This window comes from Juglans microcarpa x Juglans regia, chromosome 3S (assembly GCF_004785595.1).
Source record: "Juglans microcarpa x Juglans regia isolate MS1-56 chromosome 3S, Jm3101_v1.0, whole genome shotgun sequence".
NCBI lineage: Eukaryota > Viridiplantae > Streptophyta > Magnoliopsida > Fagales > Juglandaceae > Juglans > Juglans microcarpa x Juglans regia.
This window is the reverse complement of record NC_054599.1, coordinates 19,133,663-19,161,423: the sequence shown is the minus strand read 5'-3', so window position 1 is coordinate 19,161,423 and position 27,761 is coordinate 19,133,663. Positions and strand designations below refer to the sequence as shown.

At 34.9% G+C, this 27,761-nt stretch overlaps 2 protein-coding genes across 2 annotated transcripts; both read left to right on the top strand.

Moving 5' to 3' along the window:
* The first annotated feature begins 9,352 nt into the window (after positions 1 to 9,352).
* On the top strand, positions 9,353 to 13,153 carry LOC121258258 (ran guanine nucleotide release factor). The gene is made up of 7 exons (XM_041159712.1): positions 9,353 to 9,764; positions 9,901 to 9,936; positions 10,027 to 10,164; positions 10,690 to 10,776; positions 11,992 to 12,039; positions 12,122 to 12,198; positions 12,843 to 13,153. The coding sequence occupies exons 1-7, from the start codon at positions 9,690 to 9,692 to the stop codon at positions 12,988 to 12,990; spliced, it is 609 nt and encodes a 202-aa protein (XP_041015646.1). The 5' UTR covers positions 9,353 to 9,689; the 3' UTR covers positions 12,991 to 13,153.
* A 12,116-nt stretch (positions 13,154 to 25,269) lies between these two features.
* On the top strand, positions 25,270 to 26,906 carry LOC121257880 (transcription factor TCP15-like). The gene has a single exon (XM_041159136.1). The coding sequence runs from the start codon at positions 25,547 to 25,549 to the stop codon at positions 26,744 to 26,746; it is 1,200 nt and encodes a 399-aa protein (XP_041015070.1). The 5' UTR covers positions 25,270 to 25,546; the 3' UTR covers positions 26,747 to 26,906.
* The last annotated feature ends 855 nt before the right edge of the window (positions 26,907 to 27,761 follow it).

The following is a 27,761-nucleotide window of genomic DNA, read 5'->3' as shown; positions in this document are numbered from 1 at the left end:
TTAATCTCAACTTTGGATTTCAAAACCATATCCTTCAGTTGATTTCCACCAAGCTGAGAAATTAGACTAATATTTGGCTAATAGTAAACCTTTTTCAGATAATAAACCATCCTTTCCCCAGTTTTCAAACCAGAAACTAACAGCACCTTCACCAATTATCCAGGTGCTATGCTCAATAAAAGGTAACAAAGAGAGCACAGATTTCCACAAACACGAACGAGACTTTTGCAGAGGATGCTGATAAGGAGCAGTTAGGATTTAGCACATTTTTTATGAATGAAATCAGCAGTCCACAAATATGAAGAGTTTAGAACTAGCCATGCAAGTTTACAATGTACAGCCTTGAAGACATCCTGTAAACTTCTTAGCCCAAGACCACTCTCTTGTGTCTGTTTACAAATATGATCCCAGGATACCCATTTCCTCTTCCCACGCCCTTCATATTCACCCCAAAATAGCTTGAGAAAATTTGATGAAGCTGATTAATAATGCCCTTAGGAACATTCAAGGAAGATAAAATGTGTATAGGAATGGATGACAAAACATGTTTAAGCAAAATCAGTTTACCCCCCTGAAGTAAGTAATTTCCCCTTCCAACCTGCTATTTTCATTTTAATTTTTTGAAAATAGGCTCCAACATAACAACTGAGCTTTTTAAAATGTATAGGTGCTCCCAAGTAAGTAAAAGGGAATTGACCCTCCCTAAAGGAAGTAAACTGACTTTATTAATGCTTTTCTGGAATGCAGCACAGAGTTGTGTACCAAAAAGGAACTCTTTTGCGTATTTATCAACTGCCCCAATGCTTCTCATAATTTTCCATAAATCTGAATAACTTTGCAAGGCTACTTCTTGATCCATTTGTGAAAATTATTATATCATCAGCAAATAATAAACGTGAGATAGAAACACATCCTCTTGGCACTTTGAAAGGAAGAACCCATCCCGCATGTAGCAAATTGGTCAAACTTCTGCTCAAAGGTTATTAACTCAAGATAAAAGCAGTTGAGAAAGAGGATCACCCTGCCTTAAACCTCTGCCCGAGCTGAAAAAACCTTTATGAGTGCCATTAAAACAAATGGAAAACTTTGGCTCTTTAAAAATTGCTCTATCAGCTTAAAATCCAAAATGAGATAAAACTTTGGATAGATAAGGCCAGTTAACTCAATTTTAAGAACGACATTCCCCTCTCTAGATTTTCCAGCTCCTGAGCCAATGCAATATTTTCTGTCACAAGTCTTCCACTTACAAATGCACCTTGATTAGGAGAAATCAACTTTGCTGGTGAATGAGCCAATCTTCCCACAATTACTTTAGAAAATTTTTTGTAGGAAACTTGACACAAACTGATGGGCCTAAATGAGGAAAGCTCCCTGGGTTTCTCTACCTTAGGAATGAGAGTGATAAAAGATGCTTTGTAGTTGTCACTTAAAAAGCCTCCTGAAAAGAACTCACTTGCAGCCATTAAAAGATCTTGAGCAACTACGGACCAGCATTATTGATAAAATGCAGCAGAGAACCCATCAGGACCTGGAGCGGAATCAATAGGGATAGAAAAAACAGTTTCTTTCAATTCTTTAATGGTTGGAGGAACAAGCAACATTTCATTATTAGCATCAGTAACCAAATTAGGAATAGATGATAAAAAATCATTAGGAATTACCACCTCTTCATCCGATAGATTGTGCTGAAAGTATTTTACTGCTTCAATATGAATTTCTTCTTTCTTTTGAGATTCCCTACCATCTGAAAGTATTAGACTTGAAATGCAGCTTTTCCTTCTTCTATAGGCTAGCATTTGATGAAAGAATTTCGAATTTCTATCCCCTTCTTTAAGCCATTTAACTCTGGATTTTTGTTGAAGAAATATTTCATCTTGAAGTAACACCATGTGATATTGTTCTCTCAACACTTCTATCTGGTCTTGTAATGTATCAGAGCTATTTTGACGTTCCAACTCAATTTCAGCCTCCTGAATTTTATCTCTCAATCTAGCCACACTTTGAAAGATATTACCAAAAACTTGAAAGTTCCAAGAATTCAATGCAATTTGAATGTTTAATACTAGCAGAAAAATTTAAATAGATAGTTATAAATATTACAAGACTTATTTCATGTCTATTTCTCTTTCACATTAAGTTCTTAAAGTTGGACAAGAATTTTAGAGGATATTGATTCTTAGCAAAGACATGAATTAGCTAAGCCAATGAGAGAGCAATAATGAAAGTTGCTTGCCCTTTTATAAAATACTACTAAAAAAATAAAAGATATATATTTTTATTTGTGTGTGATTATAGTTAGGGGTGAATAGGAACCGGCCGGACCGACTGTCACTGACGGGAATCGGCCGCCGAAGTCAGGAATTGGCCGAAACCGGTGGAGAACTAGTCGACCGGCAGTAGAAATGAACTAAAACTGACGTCTACCGATTCGGTCCAGGTCTGAACCAGGTTTAAACCACCGAACCAGTCGATATAATATATATATATATATATATTTATATATATATGAGTGGTGTTAGATACAAGCCCCAAATAGACAAGCCCTATAGACAAGCCCCATACAAGCCTTTTATAAAACAATGAGTCCCACTAATAAATAATAGTTTTTTTATACTTTTTTAAAGTGGGGTCCACTTTTTTTACAAAGGCTTGTATGAGACTTGTCTATTTGGGGCTTGTACAAATCATTTCTCTAAAAATAAATAAAAGAAGCGATGCAATTTGGTCTTAACCGCACGGTGTCATTTCGGAGTAGGGTTAAGACTCACGAATTCCCCCCTTTCTTCTTCAGCTGAATTCCCTCTCAGACTCTCTCTCTCTCTCTCTCTCTCTCTCTCTCTCTCAAACTCCCATTCCTAGCAGCCGATGAACCCCCGATGGGCCCATGCCTCTCTCTTTTCTCAGACTCCTAGCAGCCGACGACCCACGCCTCTCTCCTCTCTTGAGTCTCGAGGGAGGCTAGGGTTAGTTTCTCTCACTAGAATTCTCTATGTTTTTTAACATGTGATATTTTTGTTATTATCGATGGAGGTTAGGGTTAGTTGACTTATTGTGTAATTTGTGTTGCCCTGCCTCTGTTTTGTTAAACTTATTTCTGTACAGACATTGTAAAACTATAATCTGACAATCTGTTATGTTATTAACTTATTTTGTAATTTGTGTGGGATTTTTGTTGAATTAGTTCCTTGAATTAGTTCTATTTTTATGCTACCAAGGTCTAAATATGTGTGTATGTAAAGTTGTTGCCTCACCTCTGTTTTGGAGCACGTTTAGTCTAAATTATTTATGTGTATATGTGAGACATTGTAAATTATTTACTAAATTATTTATGTGTGTATGTACAGACGTTGTAAAATTTTTGGAGCACGTTCTTAGGGTTGTGAACAGTAATCTGAGATACTATCACTGTAAGTGTGGTTGTGAACAGTAATCCGAGATACTATCACTGTAAGTGTTCTTACTTCTTAATATGTTTTGCATGAAAAAAATTTATTATTGTTAATTTATGATATTCTAATTTGTAATTATAATTTGTGTTATGCACTATATAGTATGTACGCGTAACATTTATGTTTTGCTTTATAAAGTAGATGGATTCTTCATCGACTCCAATTGATGTTGATTCAAATGAACTAATTAACTTGGGAGATGATTTGAGGGAGACCAAACATCAAGACCCCCTAGTGCCTCTACTAGTAGTACTTGTCCATTACCTAAGAAATGGAAAGGAAATGATCCATTGATTGTATGAGACCATTTTACGAAGGTTGAGGATTGTCTTGTAGATGATCTGAAGGCTAAATGTAATTATTATGGCAAGACGTAAACTTGCCACTCAAAGAGGAACAAAACTTCAACCATGTAAAAGCAAATGCTTGCCACTCAAAGAGGAACGAAACTGGAATGAAACTTCAACCATGTAAAAGCAAATGCTTGCCACCCAAAGAGGAACAGAATTTCAACCATGTAAAACCATTTGCTTTCATGTCTTAAAAATCTTCATAAATCTAAAGCTTTTTATAGGTACAAAAAAACATTAATAGGTGAGGCAATACTTGAGGAAAGGGGTTGGAGAGAGTGATGGTAGTACAATAAGGAGTCTTGTAGCCCATAAATATAGTGAAGAGGCTATGATGTTGGTGATTGCAAAGATGATAATTATCAATGAGTTGTCATTTAGAATTGTTGAAAGACAGGGATTTAGGAAAGTGTGTTGGTCTCTTGAGCCTCAATTTAAAGTGTCATGTTGTGTTACAGTTGTAAGAGATTGCATGAAATTGTATGAATTGGAAAATGGGAAACTAAAAAAAGTGTTTAAAGATGGTGGCATGAGAATTTCATTGACGACCGATACATGGACATCGGTACAACATTTGAATTATATGTGTCTAATTGCACACTTCATTGATAAGGATTGAAAATTGTAGAAAAAAATTATTAATTTTTATTTAATCCCTAATCATCAAGAGAATACTATTGTGAGATATGTTAAGTCTTGCTTGCTTGATTGGGGCATTGATAGAATATTTACTATAACTATTGATAGTGCAAGTTCAAATGATACTGCAATCTCATATTTGAAACAGTTTTTGATAAGGAATGTGTTGTGAGAAAGTATATGCATATAAGATATTGTGCTCATATCTTGAATCTTATTGTGAATAAGAGTTTGAAGGAGTGCAATGATACCATCACAATGGTTAGAAATACAGTTAAATATGTGCGCTCATCCCCCACAAGATTAGACAAGTTTAAGATATGTGCAGAAAAAGAAAAAATTGATTGTAAGAAAATGTTGTGTCTTGATATACAAACTCGATGGAACTCAACCTATATGATGTTGGAGGTAGCTGAGAGATTTGAGAAGGCTTTCAAGCAGATGGAGAATGAGGATTAATTTCCTATCTTATTTTGATAATGGGCACATGGGGCCTCTTAAAGCTAGGGAGTGGGAGACAGTGCGGGTGTTTGTTAAGTTTTTAAAAATGTTTTATGATGCCATTAATAGATTTTCTGAGTCTTTATATGTGTCAACCAACACTAGCTTTCTAGATATTTGTAATCTCCAAAATGAGTTGATTATGTTGAGCAAGAGTAATAATAGTTGTTTGAGGAGCATGACTGTAAATATGAGAACAAAATATGATAAGTATTGGAAGGTCATTAGATAGGATGAACTTATTTATGTTGATTGCAGTTGTGTTTGATTCACAAAGCAAGTTAGAGCTTTTTACTTTCCACCTAAAGAAAATGCATGATGAGTTTCGTGCTGAGGAGTTGGTGCCGAGTGTAAGACAGGTATTAGCAGATTTGTATGCAAAGTATAATGCTACATTCGATTCCACCACATGTACTCGAGAACATTAGCTCCCTCCAACATCTAGAACCATGAATGATGATAATGGCAAACGTGAGACAAAATGGTTCTACGAGTGGTATAAAACATCTTTCGCCATGTGATCTACTATTTCCAAAACAGAGGTGGATCGATATTTATCAAATGGTTGTGATACACTCAGTCCATTGTTTGACTTGTTGACTTGGTGAAAAATTAATGAGCCTAACTATTCTATAGTTGTAGTATTGCACGAGACTTGTTGGTCATGCATGTTTTCACGGTTGTATCCAAGTTAGCATTTAGTACGAAAGGTCGTGTGCTTGATCCTTTTCGAATTTCGTTAGCTCCGAGAATCGTTGAGACACTTATTTGTGTTCAAAATTGGTTGAGTCATCCGTCAATAACAATTGATATATGTGATGCTATGGATAATGTGGAGAGTTTCGTAGTAGAATTGGGTAAATATTTTTTTTGGTTTCATTATAATTTAATTTTAGTATTTTTCATAATTCAAATTCACTAACATTTGATGTTTTATTCTTATTATTTATTAATGTTTGTATATAGAGTTGATGGTACAATCAAACATCACAACTATTGAAGATTGAAGGTTGAAGCAGTAAACATGAAGATCACTCCCAATTTGTTGTCATTTATCTATATTATGTTGTTTGTTTGTTTTTTTTTTTGTTTTTGACATTGTTGCTATGCTTAAGGCAATTTTCATTTATTTATGTTATGTTTTTTACTTGCATTGTTACTATGCTTAAGAAAATTTGTTTTTATTTGTATGTGTAATACTATACATCTAGTGAAATTATTTTTATTTTTTTTAATTATCTAGTAAGTAGTAAGTAATATAGTTAGTATTAGTATTATAGTTATAGTATATAGTTATAGTAAGTAACACTTATTGCTAATTTATTTATTTTTTAAAAAATGATATTAAAATAAAAATGAAATTTAAATATAGAAATAGTGATCTAGAAATAGTTTAAAGCAATCTCAAAAAGGCCCAAAGTGATCTAGAAATAGTGTAAAAAAAAGCCCAAAACTAGGCAAAAAAATAGACCTAAATTGACCCCAACCCATTGAACCGATCGAGAACCGGCCGAAATCGGTTCAATAGGTATTCCTTCTCACATTCGGCCGGTTTGGTCGGTTTACATGCCTCCAAAAAAGTAAGTCGGCCGGTTTACAACCCTAATAATATTTGAGAGTTTTTTTTGAGAAATTTAGAGCCTTAAATATCGATATAAATGATCTCTTAACATGTTATTTGTAATAATTGGCCACTTTTGCATATGTTATCAGAGGGATTCTCATCGATCCATTCTATCCCGAAGCGAGTACTCGATTCTAACTAAATTTTTGAACCTTCTTGATTCCCTAAATTCCCTCCCTTTGTTGTATTATCTTTCATTTGCCCATTAAAAAAAAAAAAAAAATCCTTCTTATTATATTTGAAAGGTGATGGGTTAACTATAAATATATTTCACTTAAGAAAACCTTCTAGATATATTTTATTGCAATTTAAAAAGTGGTAAGAGTAATTAACAATACTTTGAAAAGAACATTTTTGCTGAGATTTAAAAAAAATTGTGAAAATTATTTCATTTTTTTTTTTTTTTGGGTAAGTAAAATTTATTAAAAAAAAAATCTCGAGTACAATGTCATGGGGTATACCAAAAGTTAGCTAAAGCTAAACCAATAATAGATCATACCTATCATTATTTCACAAAGTATTCAAGAAGTCTTTGCAAAAGCTAATAAATTAACACAATATTTACAAGAGACAATTGAACCGGAGTCACTATACAACTTGTCTCGATACATCATGGCTCAGAATACATCAACGGATTTATGCGATTTGAAGTTATATAATACTATTGGATTTATGTGAATTGGAGTTATATAATACTATTTACCAGCCTATATAAAGATCAATCTTTACTGATTTGATTTATAAAAAAATTTAATTTTAAAATTTTCTTGTCAATCAAATCATTCTAGATCAGCGGATGAGTGTGTATTTCACATATAATTTTATGGAAAATACTTGGGCCTTAGAGCACTCCCAATAACTTTTGTATTATATAAAAATATAAATAATTTGAAGAATTATTCTAAAAAGAAGCTCTATCCGATTATGTAAAATGAATTGTAAAATATATTTAGCTACAGTACCCCGCTACATGTAGTGGGTACTGTTCATCCTGTAAAAATTTTTTTATTATTGATATTTCATTTACTCTCTCATTTTTATTTATTTTGATTTTTATCATATAAGCAAATTCTTTTTATTGTTCATCATTTAAAACACATATATTTCATTTTCTTCTAAAAAATATCTTGAAATTATTTTTAAATCAATTTTTTCATATTTGATTTTATTTTAAATTTTTATTTGGCTTATATATTTTTGTTTTATGTGTATAGGACTGAATTATTTTACATTGTCTATAAAAATAAATTGTAAATATAAAAAAATATATGGATATTGTAAATTTATTGGTAGAAATGAAATATTTAAAAAGAATAAAAAAGAATATTTAAATGATATAGAGAAAAAATAGATAAGCTGATAGATGACATATTATAAAAGTCAGTATGTAAAATAGAAAAAGTGAATTTTGGTGATGTATTTTAAAAGATAAGATAAAGAATCTATTGAGAGTGCTCTAAGAATGTTGTCTGCAAAAGATATGATACTATTTTTTTATTTTATTTTATGGTTAAGAATATATTTTTTTAATGAGTTTGTGATTTTTTTATTAATGTTTAAAGGGATTTAAAAAATATTTGAAAAAAAAAATACAATTTACACTATTAATACATTGAGATAATTTTTTTCAGTAGCTCTAGCATTGTCCTAATCTTAACTTCACTGATGCCATATAATATAAAGAATAACCGTCAAGGTTAGGAAGCTAGTTTTGGCAACACAATTGTTTTCGAGTATTTTTAGATATTTTTTTTCTAAACATTACTCAAATATAAAATAATTTTAATTTTAAAATTTTAATTTTTTCATCTAATAATTACAATTTTTTTAAACTATGAAACAAAATAAAAAAATAATATTACTTTTTCAAAATTTTAAAAACAAAAACAAAATTAAAATAAAAAAATAAATTTTAATTTTTTGATAATATTTTTATTAACTTTTTCTACTTACAGATATACTCCAATATTCGTTAGGGCTGCTACCCGCATAGTGCGGGGCGGGGGGTGCCCTTCCCCGCACCCCGCCCCACACCATGCGGGGTTGGGGATTTCCCCACCGCCCCCCGCCCCCGGGAGGCGGGGGCGGGGTCCCCCGCCCCGGTGCCGGGGGCGGGGGAAAAACCCCCACCCGCCCCGGGGGAAAAACCCCCACCCGCCCCGCCCCCCGCCATTATGTTAAAAAAAAAAATTTGTTGGTCTAAAAATATTTTTTTAGACCAAAATTATAATATATTTTAAATAATAAATTAAAATTTATAAATATAAAAAAATATAAACTCATTAGAGTTAGATTTTGTATTGATTTGGCCTCCTAGGCCAATCTTTATATAGGAGGTCAAGACAATACAATAGTCATCCTTAAGCAATGTGGGACTTAGTAGTAAGTCCCACATTGCTTAAGGATGACTATTGTATTGCCTTGGCCTCCTATATAAAGATTGGCCTAGGAGGCCAAAACAATCCAATGACTTGAATATAATTTTAAGTCTTTTATAAATTGTGTATATCTATATACAATATATTTATTTAATATATATAAATAAATTTTTTTTTTTTAATGTGAGGCGGGGGCGGGGGCGGGGCGGGGCCCCGCTGGGGTCATCCCGCCCCCCGCCCCCGCTATACCCTCTCTATGCGGGGCGGGGGACCCCGCCCCCTCATGGGCGGAGCGGGTTAGCCCGCCCGCCCATGCGGGGGCGGGGCGGAAGCCGGGCGGGGCAGCAGGGGCGGGGCCCCGCTGCCCACCCCTAATATTCGTATTCAAACGGGCACTTAGCATTCCTGTTACGCAGAAGTGGCTTCAGATTAACGCATGCCCACACCATTTTTGATCCTTAAATACGAATTCACAAACCGCGAGTTTCACTTCAGAAACTACCACTGTTCCACAGCACATGCTAGAGGCTTCTCTATTTCTCTCTTGGCTCGACACCTGAGGATTCCTCAGCTCTACAATTTCGGCTCATTTTTTTTTCTTCTTCTTACTCGATTCCTCTCCCAATTCCCTTTCCCAAGTATTTCCTGTTCAAATTCGATCCCTTTATTACAGCCAGTAGAATCCCATTTTGGGGATTCCTTAAGCGCGACTCTGTGACTCTTTCGGCAAATCATTTTCTCGCCGAAAATGGCAGCAGATTCTTATTCGGAGCGCTCTCTTTTTGGCGGCGCAATATCTAGCACATTCTCTCATAGATTCCAGGTTAGTTTTGATTTTTTTAACACACACACACACACACACACACATATTGCTTTCTGTTGTTGTGGATTCATATCATTTTGATTTTGTTCTGTCCTTATTTATAATCCGGGGCTGTTGATTGTCTTATGAGTCCCAGGATGTCAGCAATATCCGGCAAGTCCCCGATCATCAGGTTGGTTACTTAAAAGAACTAATTGAGGCTTTTAGGGTGCCGCTAATTCTCAAAGTTCACTTTGAATTACATGCTGTGGTGGGTTTTTAGGAGGTATTTGTGGACCCTGCCCGCGATGAAAGCCTGATATTCGAGCTCTTAGATTACAAGCATGAAGTTGGAGATGAAGGAAGTGCTATCTGGTTCCTTCAAGACCTTGCCACCGAACAAGAAGCTGAAGGAGGCATGGTAATTCTCTCTCTTTGTTTTTTTTAACCGAATTCCTTAATCATTCAATCTTTCTGCCCGTTAAAAACCGTCTTCTTATAGACCGATACCAATGCTTGTCACTGAATGTTCTTAGGTGAGTGTCATTACCCATCCGGCTGAGTTAGTTTTGCTATAATGTTTTCCATACACAGAATGCAGTTTGGATTGCCTTTGATTTTTCTGTGGATAGTATCGCAATCAAGTTATTTGTCTTACTCTATATAAATCCACATGCCGTATGAATTCCAGGATAGTTCTGTCTGGGGTAAATATGCATCTTTTCCTGAATATTTATGGGTTATTGGCTGTTAAAGAGAGACACATAATTCTATATCAAGGCTTTTTTTCTTTTGGGTTTTGAGAATGGTTTGAGTTTTATGTTTTCTTTCACATTCAAAAGGAAGCTCAGGTTTGAGTTTGAGTTTTATGTTAGAATTTGATTTAGCAAATGATTAGTGGTTCAGTGGTTACAGCCAGCACTCTCTATTTTTCAATTTGATTCAGGTGATTGAGCAGTCTGGTGTGATCGAGGCCCCTGGATTGTGTTACAGAAACCTACCTGCTGTAGTCACAACTGCAGTTGGCCAGATGGTACATGCCTTTCCCATTGCATATGTAGTTACCGAGTTGATGTATCTTTCTGATATGCTATTTATCTTCCAAGTCATGCTCTTAGCCATGAAGACAAGTTATCATCAGAAGATTAAAATTGTTGTGACATGTTGAACAACTCTTCTTCAGCCGAACTGTCACAAAGTTCATCCCATCATGTTTGTTGTTGTAACTGCTTACTTTAGTAGTTGATAGATTAGAACTTATCAGACTATGTTTTTGGTTTTATCTACAAGTGTAACTTGCTTTCTATAACACTTGATGAAAGCAGAGTTTTGGTATATTTTTCCAAAAGCATTATCTCTGAAACTTTCATGGTATTAGAGTCCTTGGCCTACTCCTAATACCGAATGAATGGATTCTTCCAGTTCTTGTGTTCCTGCCACCTTCAACCCACCAAATGTCTTCTTTTTTTGGTAGTTTAGCACCTGTGTAGTGCTGCTCGAAACTGCATCATTCAAATGGGACTCTGATTGTTATCCACATGCCTTTAGCCTGTCTGAAGTTGTGGATGGAGTGTATAATGTGCTTAGTTGCATAAGATCTGATGGATCTGGATTATATGGAAAATGTTAAGTTAAATGTTCTATTTTGATTTTGGCTGGACATGAGACACTCAAAATTGTTTTTCCTTTTCAATGTTTAAATGCGATATGATGTGTAGACGTAATTGATAGTGGATACAACTAAAAGCTGAAAAAGATTTTGCTTCATACGGTTAAAGATACAACTATTCTGTATTGAAATCCTCAATTATTACAACTTCAACAAATATCCATTTGGATTGGACTTTTGCTCCATAAAGCTTTTCTCGTAATCAGTTAAAAATTTTTTTAGCCAAAAATTTGTTTTATTAGCAATTTTAATGAGCATGGAAACGTAGTTTGTCTTCTTCTCTGAAAAGTGATTAAGTGTGATGGTGTTTAAAATGCTTGGGCACTAAATTTTGTTTCCAATCTTATGACGCCTGGTAGTCTAACAACATTTAAATAGGAACCAATTTTTTTCATAATTAGAATAAACACAAAACTCTTAGAAAATTTTAATAACCAATTGTCTTTAATTATTTGCAAGTAGGCTCTTTAGAAAGAAAATATATAAAAGTTGTTGCATAAAATGTTTCAAAGTACTCTCTCTTTCTCTTCTGTTTTTTTGTCCATCTCTTTTTTCTAAGTACTCTTAATTGATATGTAGGCCATTTCTAAGGGACGGCAAGGGAGGGAAGCGCAAAATATTGTTAAGGTAAGTTTGTTCTTGTTCTTTGTCTGTATCCTCCATATCTCTGAGAAGTTTCCAAATTCCAAATAGGTTTTCCCCCCTGCAGGTGTATTTGGCAAATCTGCGCCTTAAGGAAGTTGGTACAGATGTACTGATTACTGCATATGATCCTGTTGTTATAAAGTAAGTATCACTAATAAGTTTTCATAAATCAGATAAATTCCAGGAGTTATTGAAATATTTTCTAAATGCATATTAACTGGATTACATAAATCACGTGCTTTTGTGCTCACACATATGCAGGCATATGCATAAACACACATTTACACATACTTTACCATTGACGTACCTTGACAGGACAGTGGAATTCTCCCAGGCGGTGCTAGCAACATACCTTGTGTGTGCCCCTGCCTTACTAATCATTTAACCACCTGGAACTTTTAAATCGAGGAACCTTTGCTAATACTTTATATATGGTAAACTTATGTTGCTTGATTCCTAGTAATGTTGCTGAAAGTGAAATTGGTAAATGTCAAATACCAAAACAGGCTATGACTCTCATTCTGAGTCTGAAGAGAAGCATTGGTGGAAAAACTGTTCATAACCTAAGGAGAGCATAAGATCTTTATTCATATTATAGTTTGTGTAACACATGTCTGGAAGCAGTTGGCTGCTTTATTTGAGATATTCAAAGCCAGTTGGAGTTATTGTTTTAATTGATCAGATAAAGAAAAAAAATTGGTTTTAAAACTGGCGTCATTGTATGTACAGATTCTTTGTCAAGTCTTTTCTTTGACACTTCTGCTGTTATGTTCTTTTGGTGGCAGCCCTTTGAGTGAAAGTGCTAGAGCAGCTGGGGCTGGTTTTGTTGTTCCTGCAACTCAAGCTGGATGTATGCCAATGGCCGAGGTCTTCAAACTTGCAGTCTCTTCCTTCAAAGTTAACGACTGGAGCCTTTTTGGTTCTGCTGTCTAAGATGCGTTGGAGGTAAATATAATGAGGGCAAAGATTATTAGGTAGTCTTGGGGAGTCCATACCTTTTTTTAGGTGTGTTTTGGATGTAGGTATTATTAGGAAAAATGTTTAGGAATAGTGATATCACTGTTAAATTTGAACAATGTTATGAAAATTTGCTATCTTTCGATTTCTCCTCCTAAGATTAATGGTTTGGTTCATCCATCTGTCTGTAAGGGAGGGAGGACATACATGACTGCACAAAATCCGTCCAATGGAGGCGGGTAGCGCTCTAGTGGATAGAAATCTCCTAAAGTTCTTGACAACTGTAGGGCCTAGCACTGTGTACTGTAATGACCCCAGAAAATTATGGTATTGGTCAAGCAACTTGTCTGAATTCGTATGTGCAAAACCTGTCCGGACATTTTCCAGCTATTCCATTTCATTCCCTTCCCCCTTAATGTGCTGAAAATCATACAATATATAGGGTAGAGCGGGCACTACATGTGTTCTTCATACCTGCGATGTAGACCATTAGTGAAATTATTGGTGGGCAATTCATATCAAATCTTTGCAAAATCTAGATGATAATGGAGACAGTGACTTGGCCCAAGTGGTGAAGGCCTTGGTCTTGGGGTATCACTCCCTTCAAGGTCTAAGATTCAATACCTCATGGGTGCAACCAATTCTTTGGAGTCACACCTCCTGGTGAAAAGTCAGTGATTTAACCAATTCTGTGTAGGAAAACTTTCGAGAGTGCGGTGCACGAGACTGCGGTTTACTCTGCAGGGGTGGGTCTGAAGGCCCTCTCTTGAAAAGGATTCCCAACGTAATAAAAGAAAAAGAAGAAGAAAAAGAAAAAGAAGATAATGGAGACAGTGACTTCATTTTAATTTGAAAGATGTATGCCATATATCACAGTTATTAAGCAAGACAAAAACTGCAAATACACAAGACAGGTATCAATCATTAGATTGTAGAGTATACAACCTCAACCTACTGTATCCTAAATTAATTGTCTATTATTGTATGTTTTGACGGTCAGCCTAAGTTCAACCAAGTTAATCCGTCAACAACGTCTGTAAACAGGGGCAAAGTTACAAAAAAAAAAAAGGTTTTAGGGGGACCAAAACTAAATTTTGTGTAGTCTACCTTATTAAAGCGCCTTTAAAAAATTTAATTCTTTATTAAATTTTGAAAATCTTGGAGGGCCGAAGGCGCCCAAGCCTCTTAAGTAATGTGTCAGGCTATATGCAGTATAACTTCTTCCCAATGACATTGGACCCTAATGCAATGTTAGCCCATGACTGCAAGGTCACTAAGCACTTTACCAATCTTGCGTTGCTGGATGGACTCTTGATGAGATCTCAATTTCCAAATGTTGGTCATTCTTCACCAAAACAGAGTAAAAATCAGCCCTAACACTATTTATAGAGTAATGTTACTGTACTTCCTAATTTATACCATTCATTTTTTTTTTCATGAAGTGATACTATAATGTGGTGTTATGTGATTTATTAAAAAAAAAATTAAAAATTCTAGATTTTCTCTACCCTTTTTATATTTGAGTTTTTAATTTTTTTTAATAAGCCACATGTCACCACATTGCCACGTCAAGAGAGTAAAGCGAGCGGTATAAATTAAGAAGCATAGTAGCATTATTCCTATTTTTATACTTAATCTTAAATTTTGGTTTTATTTTTTAATAGAATATTAATATCTCAAACATTAATATATATATATGTCATTTCAAAATCAATATTTATAGCCTAGATTTATTAAATATATTCCAAATCTTATCGAAAGCAAGCAATTAGAGTTGTAACCAAACTTAGTTGATATTTTAATATTGGAAACCGCTTTGCACCGGTCGGGCTGTTCTCAAGGGATTACCAGCCTCCAATAATAATATGCCAAGTCAGGGATTTCACACGATTCACATGAGGGTCATCACAGTCGAACACCCCAGTCGAAATCCCCCTGCGAAGTAGATCTCTTCTTCAGACGCTTTAACCCAGTCGAACGCCCCTCACAAATTTCAGATCCTTTAGCCACCAATTTCAGCACCACCAGTTCCATCCGCCACCAATTTCGACGTCAACAATTCTGTCAGCCACCAATTTTGGCGCCACCATCTCTGTCGCCCACCATCCTCAAGAATGAGAAAGCTTCTTTCCAAAGTATTCCTTTTGCGATTTGAAACTCCAATCTCTCTGAGTCAAATCTCTGCGCTTTGGAAGGATGGCCCTCTAGGACAACTTCTTTCCAAAGATCTCTTTAGATAGATGATAGATATAGTTGAGTCCTTTGAGACTTTCTTGATAGCTACCTCCTTATTTTCCAAGAACCCCTTGTAAACTATTCCAAAGCCTCCTCTTTCGAGCTTGTATTTCGAGTTGAAGTTGCCTATCTCTTTTTTCAGCTCTTTCAGCCAAAATCTCCGTGGAGCTACAAAGGACCCTTTAATCTGGTCTACAATCCTTGGATATGCATCTTCTGGTTGCTCTCTGTGGTTTCTCTGCAAATACAAGTAGACCACAACCCACATGACACTGATATGGTTGGAATTGTGATCCAGACCCATAATAGCTCTAGATTTTCATCACCAACATCTTCACTGTCGAATTCCCATGACTTTACGCAGTTTAGTTCGGTTTAATTACTTGTTGAAGCAGAGAATCCCACAAAAACCTTCTCCGGAAGATGCTGAGAGAGATTAAGAGGCAGAGACAATACTGGCATGCCCTGCCTTGTTTAAAGCACTATAATTTCTTTTCCTCGTTGGAGATGAGAGGGGGAGTGAGGAGCTACAAGTTTGCGAAGGAGATGAGGGTCTGCGACGGGCTCTGGAAGGGGCTACAAGGTTATCTCCTACAATGCATTGACATTCATGTTTCAATGGACCGTCTACATGGCACTAACTTATTGGAGGCCTGTTAATTTTTTGGTAGATGACAGACCGACTAATTATAAGATTATCTCTTTAATATTTCCACATTAACTCTATTTATATAATGCATGTGTGCGCGCGTGATTTTCTAATAAAATATAAATATATAAACCATGTTATATTAATATATATGTACATACGTATAGTAATATGTACGTATCTAAGTCGAGCGAGTTTAAATGAGTTTATATCATCTAATAATAATAATAATAATAATCAAACTTAATTTATTGGTCACAAACGAGCTATTTAATAATTTAATGGAGTTAAATTCAAATTACTTGAGAGTACGTAGTATTATTCATTTACATCCCATATATAAAAGCAATACAAAAAAACCACAAAATGATTACATATTAGTTAAAATGGTCATCTAAGACTTGATATCCTCATTCTTTTAATAAAATACATATATATATATATTTACATAAGAAAAATGTTTATAATTTATTGCTTTAAGCTCATGTAAGTTTTAGAAGTTCCATAAGAATGAAATTTAACAAATTACCGTAAAAGATGAAAATAATAGTAATAGGACGTAACATGGAAAAGAAGAATCCCTCGTCATTTATCATCAGCCTAGCTAGAGCTGTTGATTTAAAACGAAGATCAACCTAAATGTCATATACTGATACTATTTATTGTCCTCTCTTTCTGAGGCCTAGATTTTAAGATCGTAGTAGTAAAATTAAGGAAGGAATAGGAGGTGGCCTGCAGACGGGCAGGGAGCCAGGGTGTGAGGGTTACATGGCATGCAGTGAGTGGAGGATAGACAACTTCTGATAATTTATATGATTATGGGTTGGAAATAATTAGATTCCAACAGTCTGAGTCTGACGTGGCGCTGTCAGCTCACCCACCTCCTCTTCCTCCGGTATGACTCGAGAAGGACATTCATCAAGGGAGTTGTGTCTCACGTGGATACCATCCACAATCAAATCTATCTCAATTTTATATAATTGTTATAATATTTTTAAATTTTTATATAAAATATAATAAATAATTTAATTTTTTTAAATATTAAAATAAAACTTATATTTTAATAATTTTTAATAAAATACAAAACGAGTACTTAATATTGGCTTGTATCTTACAGGCCTATCATGATTAGCCACTTTAACCTCCTTCTTCTCCTGCATATAGCTCCATTTCAGTGATTCACAGGCCTATCCATCATGTCGGACTCACCTGCGGACCTCCAAAAAAACCTCAGCTAGCTTTGATATCGATCTTGGCCGGCTATGATTTGCTCCAATGCCTTCGGCCTGCTTGTTACGGCTTTTGAGACTTTTGATGAGGATCTTAATAAAATGACAGAGAACAAACAGTAAACGTACGGTACCTATAGAAATTATGGTATAATTAATCATCAACCAAGCAGACAACGATCGATCGATCGAGAGAAGCTGATTAAACTCAAACACGTGAAACTTAAGATATGTACGTAGGTAAAAGACATGATCTTGGGTTAAATCGTGAGAACTCTGACATCTGATCAGCCTCATCAATCGATGATCATACCCGGTCGTAACATGTTGCGCGCCAACATTATTGTAAGATGCTGTTCCAGAATTGTCAGTTCTTTTAGTACTAGTAGTTAGCGTAACTGTACACATTATTAAAAAAAGAAAAAAGGGGTCTAAAAGGGTTTCTTTTACTTGTGGTCAAGCAGATGCAACATCATTAGTTTCTGCTGCATGCTCAGTGATCATCTTTTTCTGTACGTGGCAAGCAGTCCACCACCTACATGCTTGTTTTTCACCTTTTAATTACTCGGCGACATCGATCAATCTCTAACTATAAGAAATGTTATATATAATTTTATCTAATATTTTTTATTATTAAAAAATTAATTTTTTTTATATCAATTTTATTTTTTTTTATTTTTTTTAAATACACAGTACTTACTTATTCTATGATTATAAATATCATTTTTTTTTTCTAACTAAAACTACGAGCCATTAATTATGTGTGCTAATTTCTTGGGCTGTAACATGCATGTTTTAATTTCAACCTGCAACATTTATTAAGTTTTCGAACTGTACGTTCGTTTAATAATGTTCTAGAATGAGTATTATATATATATATATATATATACCTAGTTTCTTATATATAATACGTTTAATACATTTCTTCAAATAGATATTTTTGCTTATTTAAGTTACAACCAATTAATTAAAATGCAATTGGTTGGAATCTAGGCAGGTTTAATTCTGCGTAACGATATCTGATATGTATCGTACGTGGGTTTTTATCAAAATTAATATGCGCTGCAGCTGAAAAAAAGGAGCAATGAATGGAGTTATCAAAACCACCAGCAGCAGCAGCAGTAGTAGTAGTACGTACGATATGTTTCAGCGACATCAATTATTGAGGTTTGATGAGTTTTAGGGCTATTCTTTCTCCCTTGTTTGCAATCTCACATGGGTCTCGATCCCTTTTGTCAGACCTTATCACTAAAATATATATATGCTGTTGGTACGACGAAGCAGCATCGATCATGTACAGCTCAAAGCTAGCTAGCAAATGCATGTATGTATACATGCATGCAGGTTATAAATTAGAAAATTTTTATTTATTATCTTACATACTACACGTTATATTTTTTTTATTTATTTATATTTTTTTTCTTACTAAATATGTAGTATATAGATGATGAGTTGAAAAGTTTAATAAGTTTAAGAAAAATAAAACAAAAAAAAATTTTAAAAATAAAAAAATATGTTGTGTAGTGTGTGGAGTTAATGAGTAGCAAAACTCTATAAATTAAAGTGACCCAACAACGGGATCGCATGAGAGCTAGCTAAGAATTAATGATTAAATTTGGTGCATAATTAATTGGATTACTTTTAGTGAAAAAGACTACTAGCTAGCAGCTTGGATTTATTTGGTTGGCATATAGATGATATATATCATACTCTCATCTTATTTTGATTATACTAAATGGTATGTAGCATATTCATCACTATTAGATAATAAATAAGCATGCAATGAATGATCATTTAATGGTAATAAATGTACCACATCATACTTAATAGAATAAAAGTGAGATTGTAGTATGGTGTATAAAATTTTCTTATATATATACTGCCTCATATCATAGTGTAGTAGATCATGCTGATGTGTGATGGTGATTTCATGATTTAATAATTTCCCTTGTCACGATCGGATATATCCTAAATATTCCATTGGCTTCCAGCTTCTTTGTGGTTTTGGGGTCGATTAATGTGCATGCAGCCAATTCCTCTATCAATCTTCCTTATTTTTCTTTACAAATATCATGTAATTAATTCCAAATATTCTTATTATTATTCCTTACTAATTAAGTAGATCGGGAATGATCAACGTCATTTTTTCTTTAAAAAAATCCACTATTTTTCAAACTCACAAAATGGGATTGACTCATGTCTCGATCATTATAACCAAGTTAATTTGTCACCATTTATTAATGCTTGTAGGCACTCCGATCCGGCCATCCAGATCATCAATATATATCAGATCAATTGGATTCTAGGGGGTTAACTGGAGGTTCTACCACCCCTGCTAGCTACCTTTTAATCAACCTTTTTAATAAAAATGAAGGTTATATAAAGAAATAACACATTAATTAATATTGGTTTTTTGAGAGAAAAAAATTTGGACCTTGGGTACGTATTTTAATTAAAAACTAATTCTCTTATTTCGATGGAAAGTTGTGTTGCCACCAAATAAAGGAACAAGAAACTATCCTCATGATCTGATCCAGCATACATATATTCATACATACATACATACACATATATACACACACATAAATAGCCATGATGTCAAGAGACACGTGATTTACCTGATCTTGGCAGGCAAATCTGGATCGTGAATATTTCATCCTGCAGCAGGGTCCTCTCTCTCTCTCTCTCTCTCTCTCTCTCTCTCTATATATATATATATATATATATATATCCCTTCCAATTGGAGGCTGTCAATGTTAATTGTTATGTTTGATGGTACGTACCAATCTGCCCTTTAGCTAGCTTTGGGACCACATATATAATATATAATATATATATATATATATATATATATATATATATCATGTGTACGTATGTGATTCGATCCCTAGCTAGCTCCAGTCTTTATTCTATTAGTTAGTTCCATGCATACAACCATATATAGATGCAGGTAATTAAATTTCCTGTAGTTTAATTTTAATTCGGGACTGCATCCAAGTACTGCTCGGATCACAAGATTTGGTCGCAAAATGGCTGGTTTGCAGGAGGCGTGGTAACATCTTCGTATTACAAGAAAAACGAGTATTTGTGATGATTTATTTACTATATAAATAACTATTTGTAATGAAAATAAATTTATATAAATAAACTGTTTTTTTTTTTTATAGAAACGTAAGGGAGAAATTGTTGAAACTTATCGTTGCATAGAATGGGACGTTAATTAATGTAATTGGCGAGCATGATATATATTATCTATATTGGCGCTTTCATATATCCGCGGGGTTCCGGTACTAGTACTAGTGGAACGTGCATGATCATCATAGCATTGGCTGTGGTGTCAATGTTCGAGATAACCACCTTGGCAATGTTACTGGTTAATTCAACATGATGCATATATATATATATATAAATGCGAGAAGTTAAGGGAAAAACAAAAGTGATATATATGCATGCAGGGTTGTCATGCCGTGTAGATGAGGACAGCTTTTATTTGTTGGGGCCGGGGTAAATGTGTGGTCTCAATGGTGGGTGAAAAGTACAGATTCCTGGCCTCCTGTGTGTAGTAGCTAGAGTTCAGATCGGTAGGGAGTGACATGACTAACAAGTTTAGTACAACTCATGAAATTAACGCAATTAATTGAAAGTAGTAGATCAGGCCAGACGACAGCTTCTCTTTTATATATTACATTATATGAAAAATGTAAACACGTAATAGTACTTTTCACAACATATTTTAAAATGAAAGATATTATTATAAAATACCATATAAAAATAATATTACTTTATAAAAATACTTTCATTTTATATTATGTATTATAAAAAATATTGTGTTTACCATTTTTCATATATTATCTACTCTATTATAATAAGTGGCTATCTAACTATAAATAGTAACTTTTGTTATTTTTCCATTAACTTTTCTTATTTTTTAGTTAAGTCTGTTAAGTCCTGTTTGACCAAAAAGTCATTAAAACCCTTAGTTATTTGACGTGTAGCTCCCTTGTAGAATTTAATGAAAAATCTTGTTTTACCAAAAGGTCTTTAAAACCCTTGACTATTTGACGTGTAGTTCCCTTGTAAAATTTAATGAATGATTATGTTTTATCAAGACCCTTAATAAAATATAATTATTATTAATATTAATATTGAATATTATTAATTTGATTAGAATATAATTATTATTAATATTTTAATCAGTAGAACTATAGAATGCGATAAAAATATAAATTAAAAAATTATTAAATTAATAATATTTTATTATATAGAGAGTAAATAGATAATCCAATATACATGCAAACTAATGCTCATACTTGTTGAAGTTTAGATTTTTTTTTTTTAATTTTGATTTTTTATCTTTCTTTAACCTTATATTTTCTTTTTCTAGACAAATAAGCTACTGATTTTTTCACTTTTTTTTTTATTTAAATCATTATATCAGGTGCACCCTAGGACTAACGAACCCGAAACAGTTCTCTAGTGTGTGTATATATATATAGTTTCTTGTTCCCTTTTAAGTAATTACACTTTGGCTGTTGCCCACACATGGCCATGCTCTCTCTTGTTATACATGTACTCTATATGAACGGATCATCGAATGATCCGCTAGCTAGTTAACATGCTGCCCACCAAATGGACAATTTTGTTAAAATATCAATTTTCATTCTAAATTTTATTATTTTTAATTATATTTTTTATTTGAAAAATGTTAAGCGGTTGTTATTTAATTAAGTATTTGACACACAAAATCGTTTAAAATATGCCACTTCAGCGAGTGTATTAAGTACTAAATATAATATGATTTAAGATCATGAAAAATAGCATTGCTTTTTTTTTTTTTAACATCTTCACATGATCATCTTGATCCGCAATGGCGTACTATTGCAAAAAAGGCAAAATATATATGCTTCGTGGACCTCAACATGATCCTGTCTTAGCTTATATATGCAATATGTACTACTTCGTTGGAATCCCTGGATATATGAGAAAGAACAGAACAAAAATGACAAGATTCAGTGATCTTATAATAATTATATATGGAAAATGCCTGCATGACTTCCAAATATACCCACAAAATCATGTGCCTACTCATATATTTTAATTTTTTTTTATTTAATCGTTAAGGAAATGATCAATATTAGTATTTTTTATTTTTTGAATGGTTAAGTATGTTTAAAAATGTTTAAAAGAAAACAAAAATCTCATTTACATTGGTGTGCATATTTGGAGTGTATATTTGATGTGCACCCTAGCACTGTCCATTCTATATATTTCTATCTGGCCGGCTCAGTAATTTCTTTAAGACACTATGGCCATTACATGCTAATTGAATCCTAATTACCAAATTACTGTTTTTGAGTATTTAGGGTTCAATTTTTTGAAAAATAAGTAGTTATTTGAGGGTGCAAATTATTGAAATGCATGCCTACCACGGCTACGTGGCCTAATTAATTAACCTATCATCTCAAGAGGTCCTTTTCAGTTTTATTATTTATTTATTTATTATAAACCTTAATGTTTTATTTTTTTTCATTTTTTATTAATTAATTTAAGCATGTTCATTCTGTACTATTCACTCAAAACTAGTCTAGCTAGAGGTCTATTATATTTGACGAATGCATGGATACAAAGGGTGATCTAGAATTAAGCCTTAAGATTGAGTGATGATCTAATATCCTTTGCCATCAAAGAGCAAAAATATTTATGATCCCCACACATACTACAAAAAAGACATTTGAGACAGATTATTTGTAACGAGAATGATTATTTAAGACAAAAAAAAAATCATTTTAACAAGCAATAATCATTTTCGTAGGATATAATTGGTAGTAAATAAACAATTTTCTTGTAGGAACATTTGGTGGCGATCGATCTCAAAGGCCGTGAGAGATATATAGAGCTTTGATTCCACCTTCCTTCTAACCTGATCTCCTTCCCGGCCACTTCCGGATCTATCAAGGCTGAAGATCAGTCATTTCTGTAAAGTATATATAGATATATACGTTTGAATTTTTCTCTGTGGAAAATTATGATCGCTTTTAACATCTTTTGGCCATCGTCGAGCAACACGCATCGCATTACTAGCCTGATTATATCTACCTAGGCTGTCGATCTACATATATATACAAAGAAGTCGGTATGTCTCAATCCGACGAGTGTGCATGTCATGTGGCTGATCACACGGTGCTTAAAGTGACACATGGGACTCATGCGTTGCTAATATTCCTAGCTAGGCCTTTTAGTGCTAGCTATATATACATGATGTCGCTCAATCAATATCTTTAAGATTTAACTAATCATATTCTATTGAACGAGCTCGTTCAATGCACTGCTAGCTAGCTAGAGCTAGCAGCTAGGTTTTCTAGTGCTACGTACTCACACCACTCATGTCAAGGCATGCCCGATATAATTTTTTGTGCTGATCTTTGGATGCTCGCAAAGCTCTGATCATCGTACTCTTTATACTTGCCATGCCAATTGTATTACTTTCACTATAGCCCGGATCAGTACTGATGATCAACATGCAATAAAGTACTCCACACTAGTCTATATATCATGAGGGCAAACTGAAAGTATAATCCTAATTTTTGCCACTCTCAAACCGCTATATCTCACCCTTGTGAAATTCCAATGATCGGCTTAATTCATTCTCCATCGACTATTTACCTTTTAGCTCTCAGCATCATGAGAATTAACCTCCATACAATATTTCTCCTTACAAAAGTGCATGTGGAGGTCTTGTGATGATGCATTGCGCAATGGATCTAGATCTTTTGATTTTTTTATATTTTAAGAGCTAGCTAGCCATCGACAACGCGTGTTTTTTTATACAAGCATTTGGAATATATATATGAATGAGATCGTCCTCAATTTCTACGTACATGAACTTATTCAAAACTAGTGCAACTTTATTAATTTTCCCCAACCATCCCATGTACTCATAAAAATCTTAGGCAATCCTCTCATGTACTCATGATCATGATAGACTGCCAGCCGAAACCATCCAGGATGACCCCTGATCTCTTGATTCATTATATATATATATATATATATATATATATATATATATAACATTTTATAGGCCAAGAGATCATCATGAACATAAGATTGGGTCTACTCCATTAATTTATACCAACTTAATTTCCCACTCTGTTTATTTATTTACTCTTTTGGGTTTAGGCATGAATGATCTAGGGTGATTATGAGTTATTCTATTGTCAGACCGGTGTATAGAACACACCATCTACATCAATTAAATGGTAAGATTTAGTTTGTAAGACTCAAATTTTAAAATTTATCTTTCAAATAAAAGTATGTCATATATGACGAGTTATGAAGATAGATGATGAGTTATTTTTCAAATCAAATTATGCCAATATTTATGACGAGTTAGACAAGAAAAATGAGCATTTATAAAGAGTTATTTGCGATGAAAATGATTATTTGTGACGAGAATAGATTTATTTTAACAAAAAATTATTATTTTGACAAAAAATAACTAACAGTAAATAAATAATTTTCTTTTACTATCGCTAGGTGTGCTCTATATAACGGGCCTTAATAAAAAAAAAAAAATTTCGAGTGATTATAGGCCGGATCCTCATCCTCATTTCTCTTTTTGAAAATCTTGGACTATATATATAATAAATATTATATGCCTAGAAAAACAGTGCAAACTTGCAAGGGAACGTTATGGAAAAGAAGAAGTCGAAATGAAATTTGGAGAAAGCGAGGCCCTTGGAAACAAAGGGTAAATGTGCAAAGGAAAAAGGGCAATGATTACATGAATGAGATGGGAGCCACTCGATTATCTTTCCTTTGCCAGTCAGTTTCTTAGTGTTTTTGACTTTTGAAGATTGGGCCCCACAAGTTGGGCCACCACTGTCTTTGTGGATTGAATGATAAAGAGCACCGCACGTGGAGTCTGAATCAAGGGTCTGTCTGTCCAACGACAATGAAGGGATATATACCCCAAGTATTTTTTTTTTAGGGTAATGATAAAAAGCACCCTGAACATTACAAAATTACAAACAAATCTCCATTTTTAAGGGAAAAAAACAGTATTTTTTTCCCCAGAAAATCATATGATTTTTCAATTTTCATAGCCCACGCACATTATTCCCACTCATTATTTTTGTTGCTTAAAGCTTGCCGATCTTCCCTTATCCTCTCATGATCAGTCTCTCTCTCTCTCTCACTAAAGAGAGAACAACTCAGCTAGCTGCCAGCTCCCATCTGAAAGGAATTCCATGATCCACAAGATCAGACTGAAAGAGAGAGACCCACAAGGCCACCAAGTAATTGATTCAATTTGAGGGAAACCTACCGATGTAGTAGTCCTAGGACAAAAGAAAAACAAAACAAATTTTTTTTTTTCAAAACAAAAAGGAGAAAAAATAGCCTCCCCCACTTTCCTATCTATATGATCATGGATGGTGAAAATGGGATCCGCAGGCCAAACTTCCCATTACAGTTGCTAGAGAAAAAGGAAGAAGAAGCATGCTCCAGCTCCCACTATCCCTCCCTTTCCACACCCACTGGCAAACCAAGCTCTACTCAGTACTCAAACAGCTCCAGTACTACTACTGCTCTCCAATTACCTCCCGAGACACCCAAGAACAACAGCAAGCCACCCCCCAAGCGCACCTCCACCAAAGACAGGCACACCAAAGTCGACGGCCGTGGCCGTCGGATCCGCATGCCCGCTGCTTGTGCCGCTAGGGTTTTCCAGCTCACTCGAGAGCTAGGCCACAAGTCCGACGGCGAGACCATCGAGTGGCTTCTTCAACAAGCCGAGCCAGCAGTCATCGCCGCAACGGGGACCGGCACTATTCCCGCAAACTTCACATCGCTTAATATCTCTCTTCGTAGCTCTGGTTCTACCTTGTCAGCTCCTTCACACTTGAGGGGCAGTTATTTCAACCCTAGCTTTTCCAGTACTATGCCACTCTTGAGGAATACAGTGGATGATGCTTCGCAGCGAAGGGCTTTTACGTTTCCCAGCATAGCGTTGTCATCATCGCAGACTACTTCGTCTGTGCTTTTGAATTTCAACTCAGGAACTGGGAATGTGGATGAAACAATATTACAGGGAAAGCAAGAGTTGGTGCGTGAGGCTGGCCTAGACATGTCTGAGTCCGAGGGAAGCATAGGCAGAAAGCGAAGGCCGGAGCAGCAAGAATATTTAGCTCAAAGCCAGATGGGTAGCTATAATTTGTTACAATCAATTACTGCGGGATCGATTTCAGGTAGTACTCATAGTCAAAATCCGGCGACGTTTTTTATGGTGACGAATCCCAGTACCCAAGTGATGAACGGTGACCCCATGTGGACATGTCCTTCGGGTGGCAATGGTGCTGGTACGTATAGGGGATCTATATCTAGTGGGCTGCAATTTATGAATTTTGCTCCTCCAATGGCGGCTCTATTGCCTGGCCAACAGTTTGGAGCCGGAATCGGCGGAATGGGAGGTGGTGGAGGCACGGTAACCGACAGCCATTTAGGTGTTCTTGCCGCACTCAATGCGTATAGGCCGATTGTCGGTGCTAGTGCTAATTTGGAGTCTCCGGGGAGTAGTGGGATGCATCCGCATCATGGAGGAGACGACGGGCCGCGTGAGTGATATATTCGACTAGTCACAATTAATCCTAGATCAATTACGCATGCATGTGTACGATTCGACTTCGTTTTATTTTTACCACTTTTTAAGTATATATATTTGCATTGACAACACGGCGCAAGTTTGATTGCTTTGAAATTGTGTTTAATATATATTTGATTAATTTGGTGTTGGCCGGTTACAGAGTAGTCTTAGGGTTTGAGAAGAAAGTATTAACATGGGGGGGATATAATTTGGCTATTGTCTTCTTTTGGATCTAATGACCACTTTTGTTTTGTCATTACGTTGTCAAGTTTCATTACAATTGAAGTTAGGTTTAAGAAAATCATAATTCCGTACGTTCTCTCTCTGCTCAGAAAAAACGTACAATCTCTCCAGCCCTCTCTCTCTGGTTCCAGTACATTTAGTTTCCTCCACCAAGCTGGAAGAAAAGAGCTGGGGTTGAATGTAGCTTAATTACAGCATTGCTAGCTCCTCATAAAGCTGTGGTCCATCCCTTTCTGATCATCGATTCTTAACTGATCATCAGCCATGCATCTCACGCTACAACTGACGCTGCATTTTATAGTTAGTTAACCATTAGATGTACGCACGTACACTATATATAGATTGCAGGAGCCCGGCCGGACGCCGGGACATGATCGGTTTCAGCCTGTTGATTGGCTGCCTGTCAGGACTGATCTAGTGGTGTCGAGTCCCGGGAAAGCCATCATATTTCCTGAAAATCAATGTCCTTTTCATACAAGGTGCATGGCTGCTTTGCACCATCTTAACTGGTGGGTGTTTATGATTCTAATTTCCTCAGTACTCCTCCCATTTTACAGTTTCCATCTGGACCGCTCATTATAAGTACTATATATCCAGTCGGAGTACTGATCATTTTTTATGGATCAATTTAATCCTTCAAACTGTACTGTTCTGGTCTGATCTTTAAAGCGATCGAATATCATGTTTAAGGTCTTCTAGGTCATTAATTAATTTGCAATTAGTTATGAGAACAGCTTTGCTTATTATATAG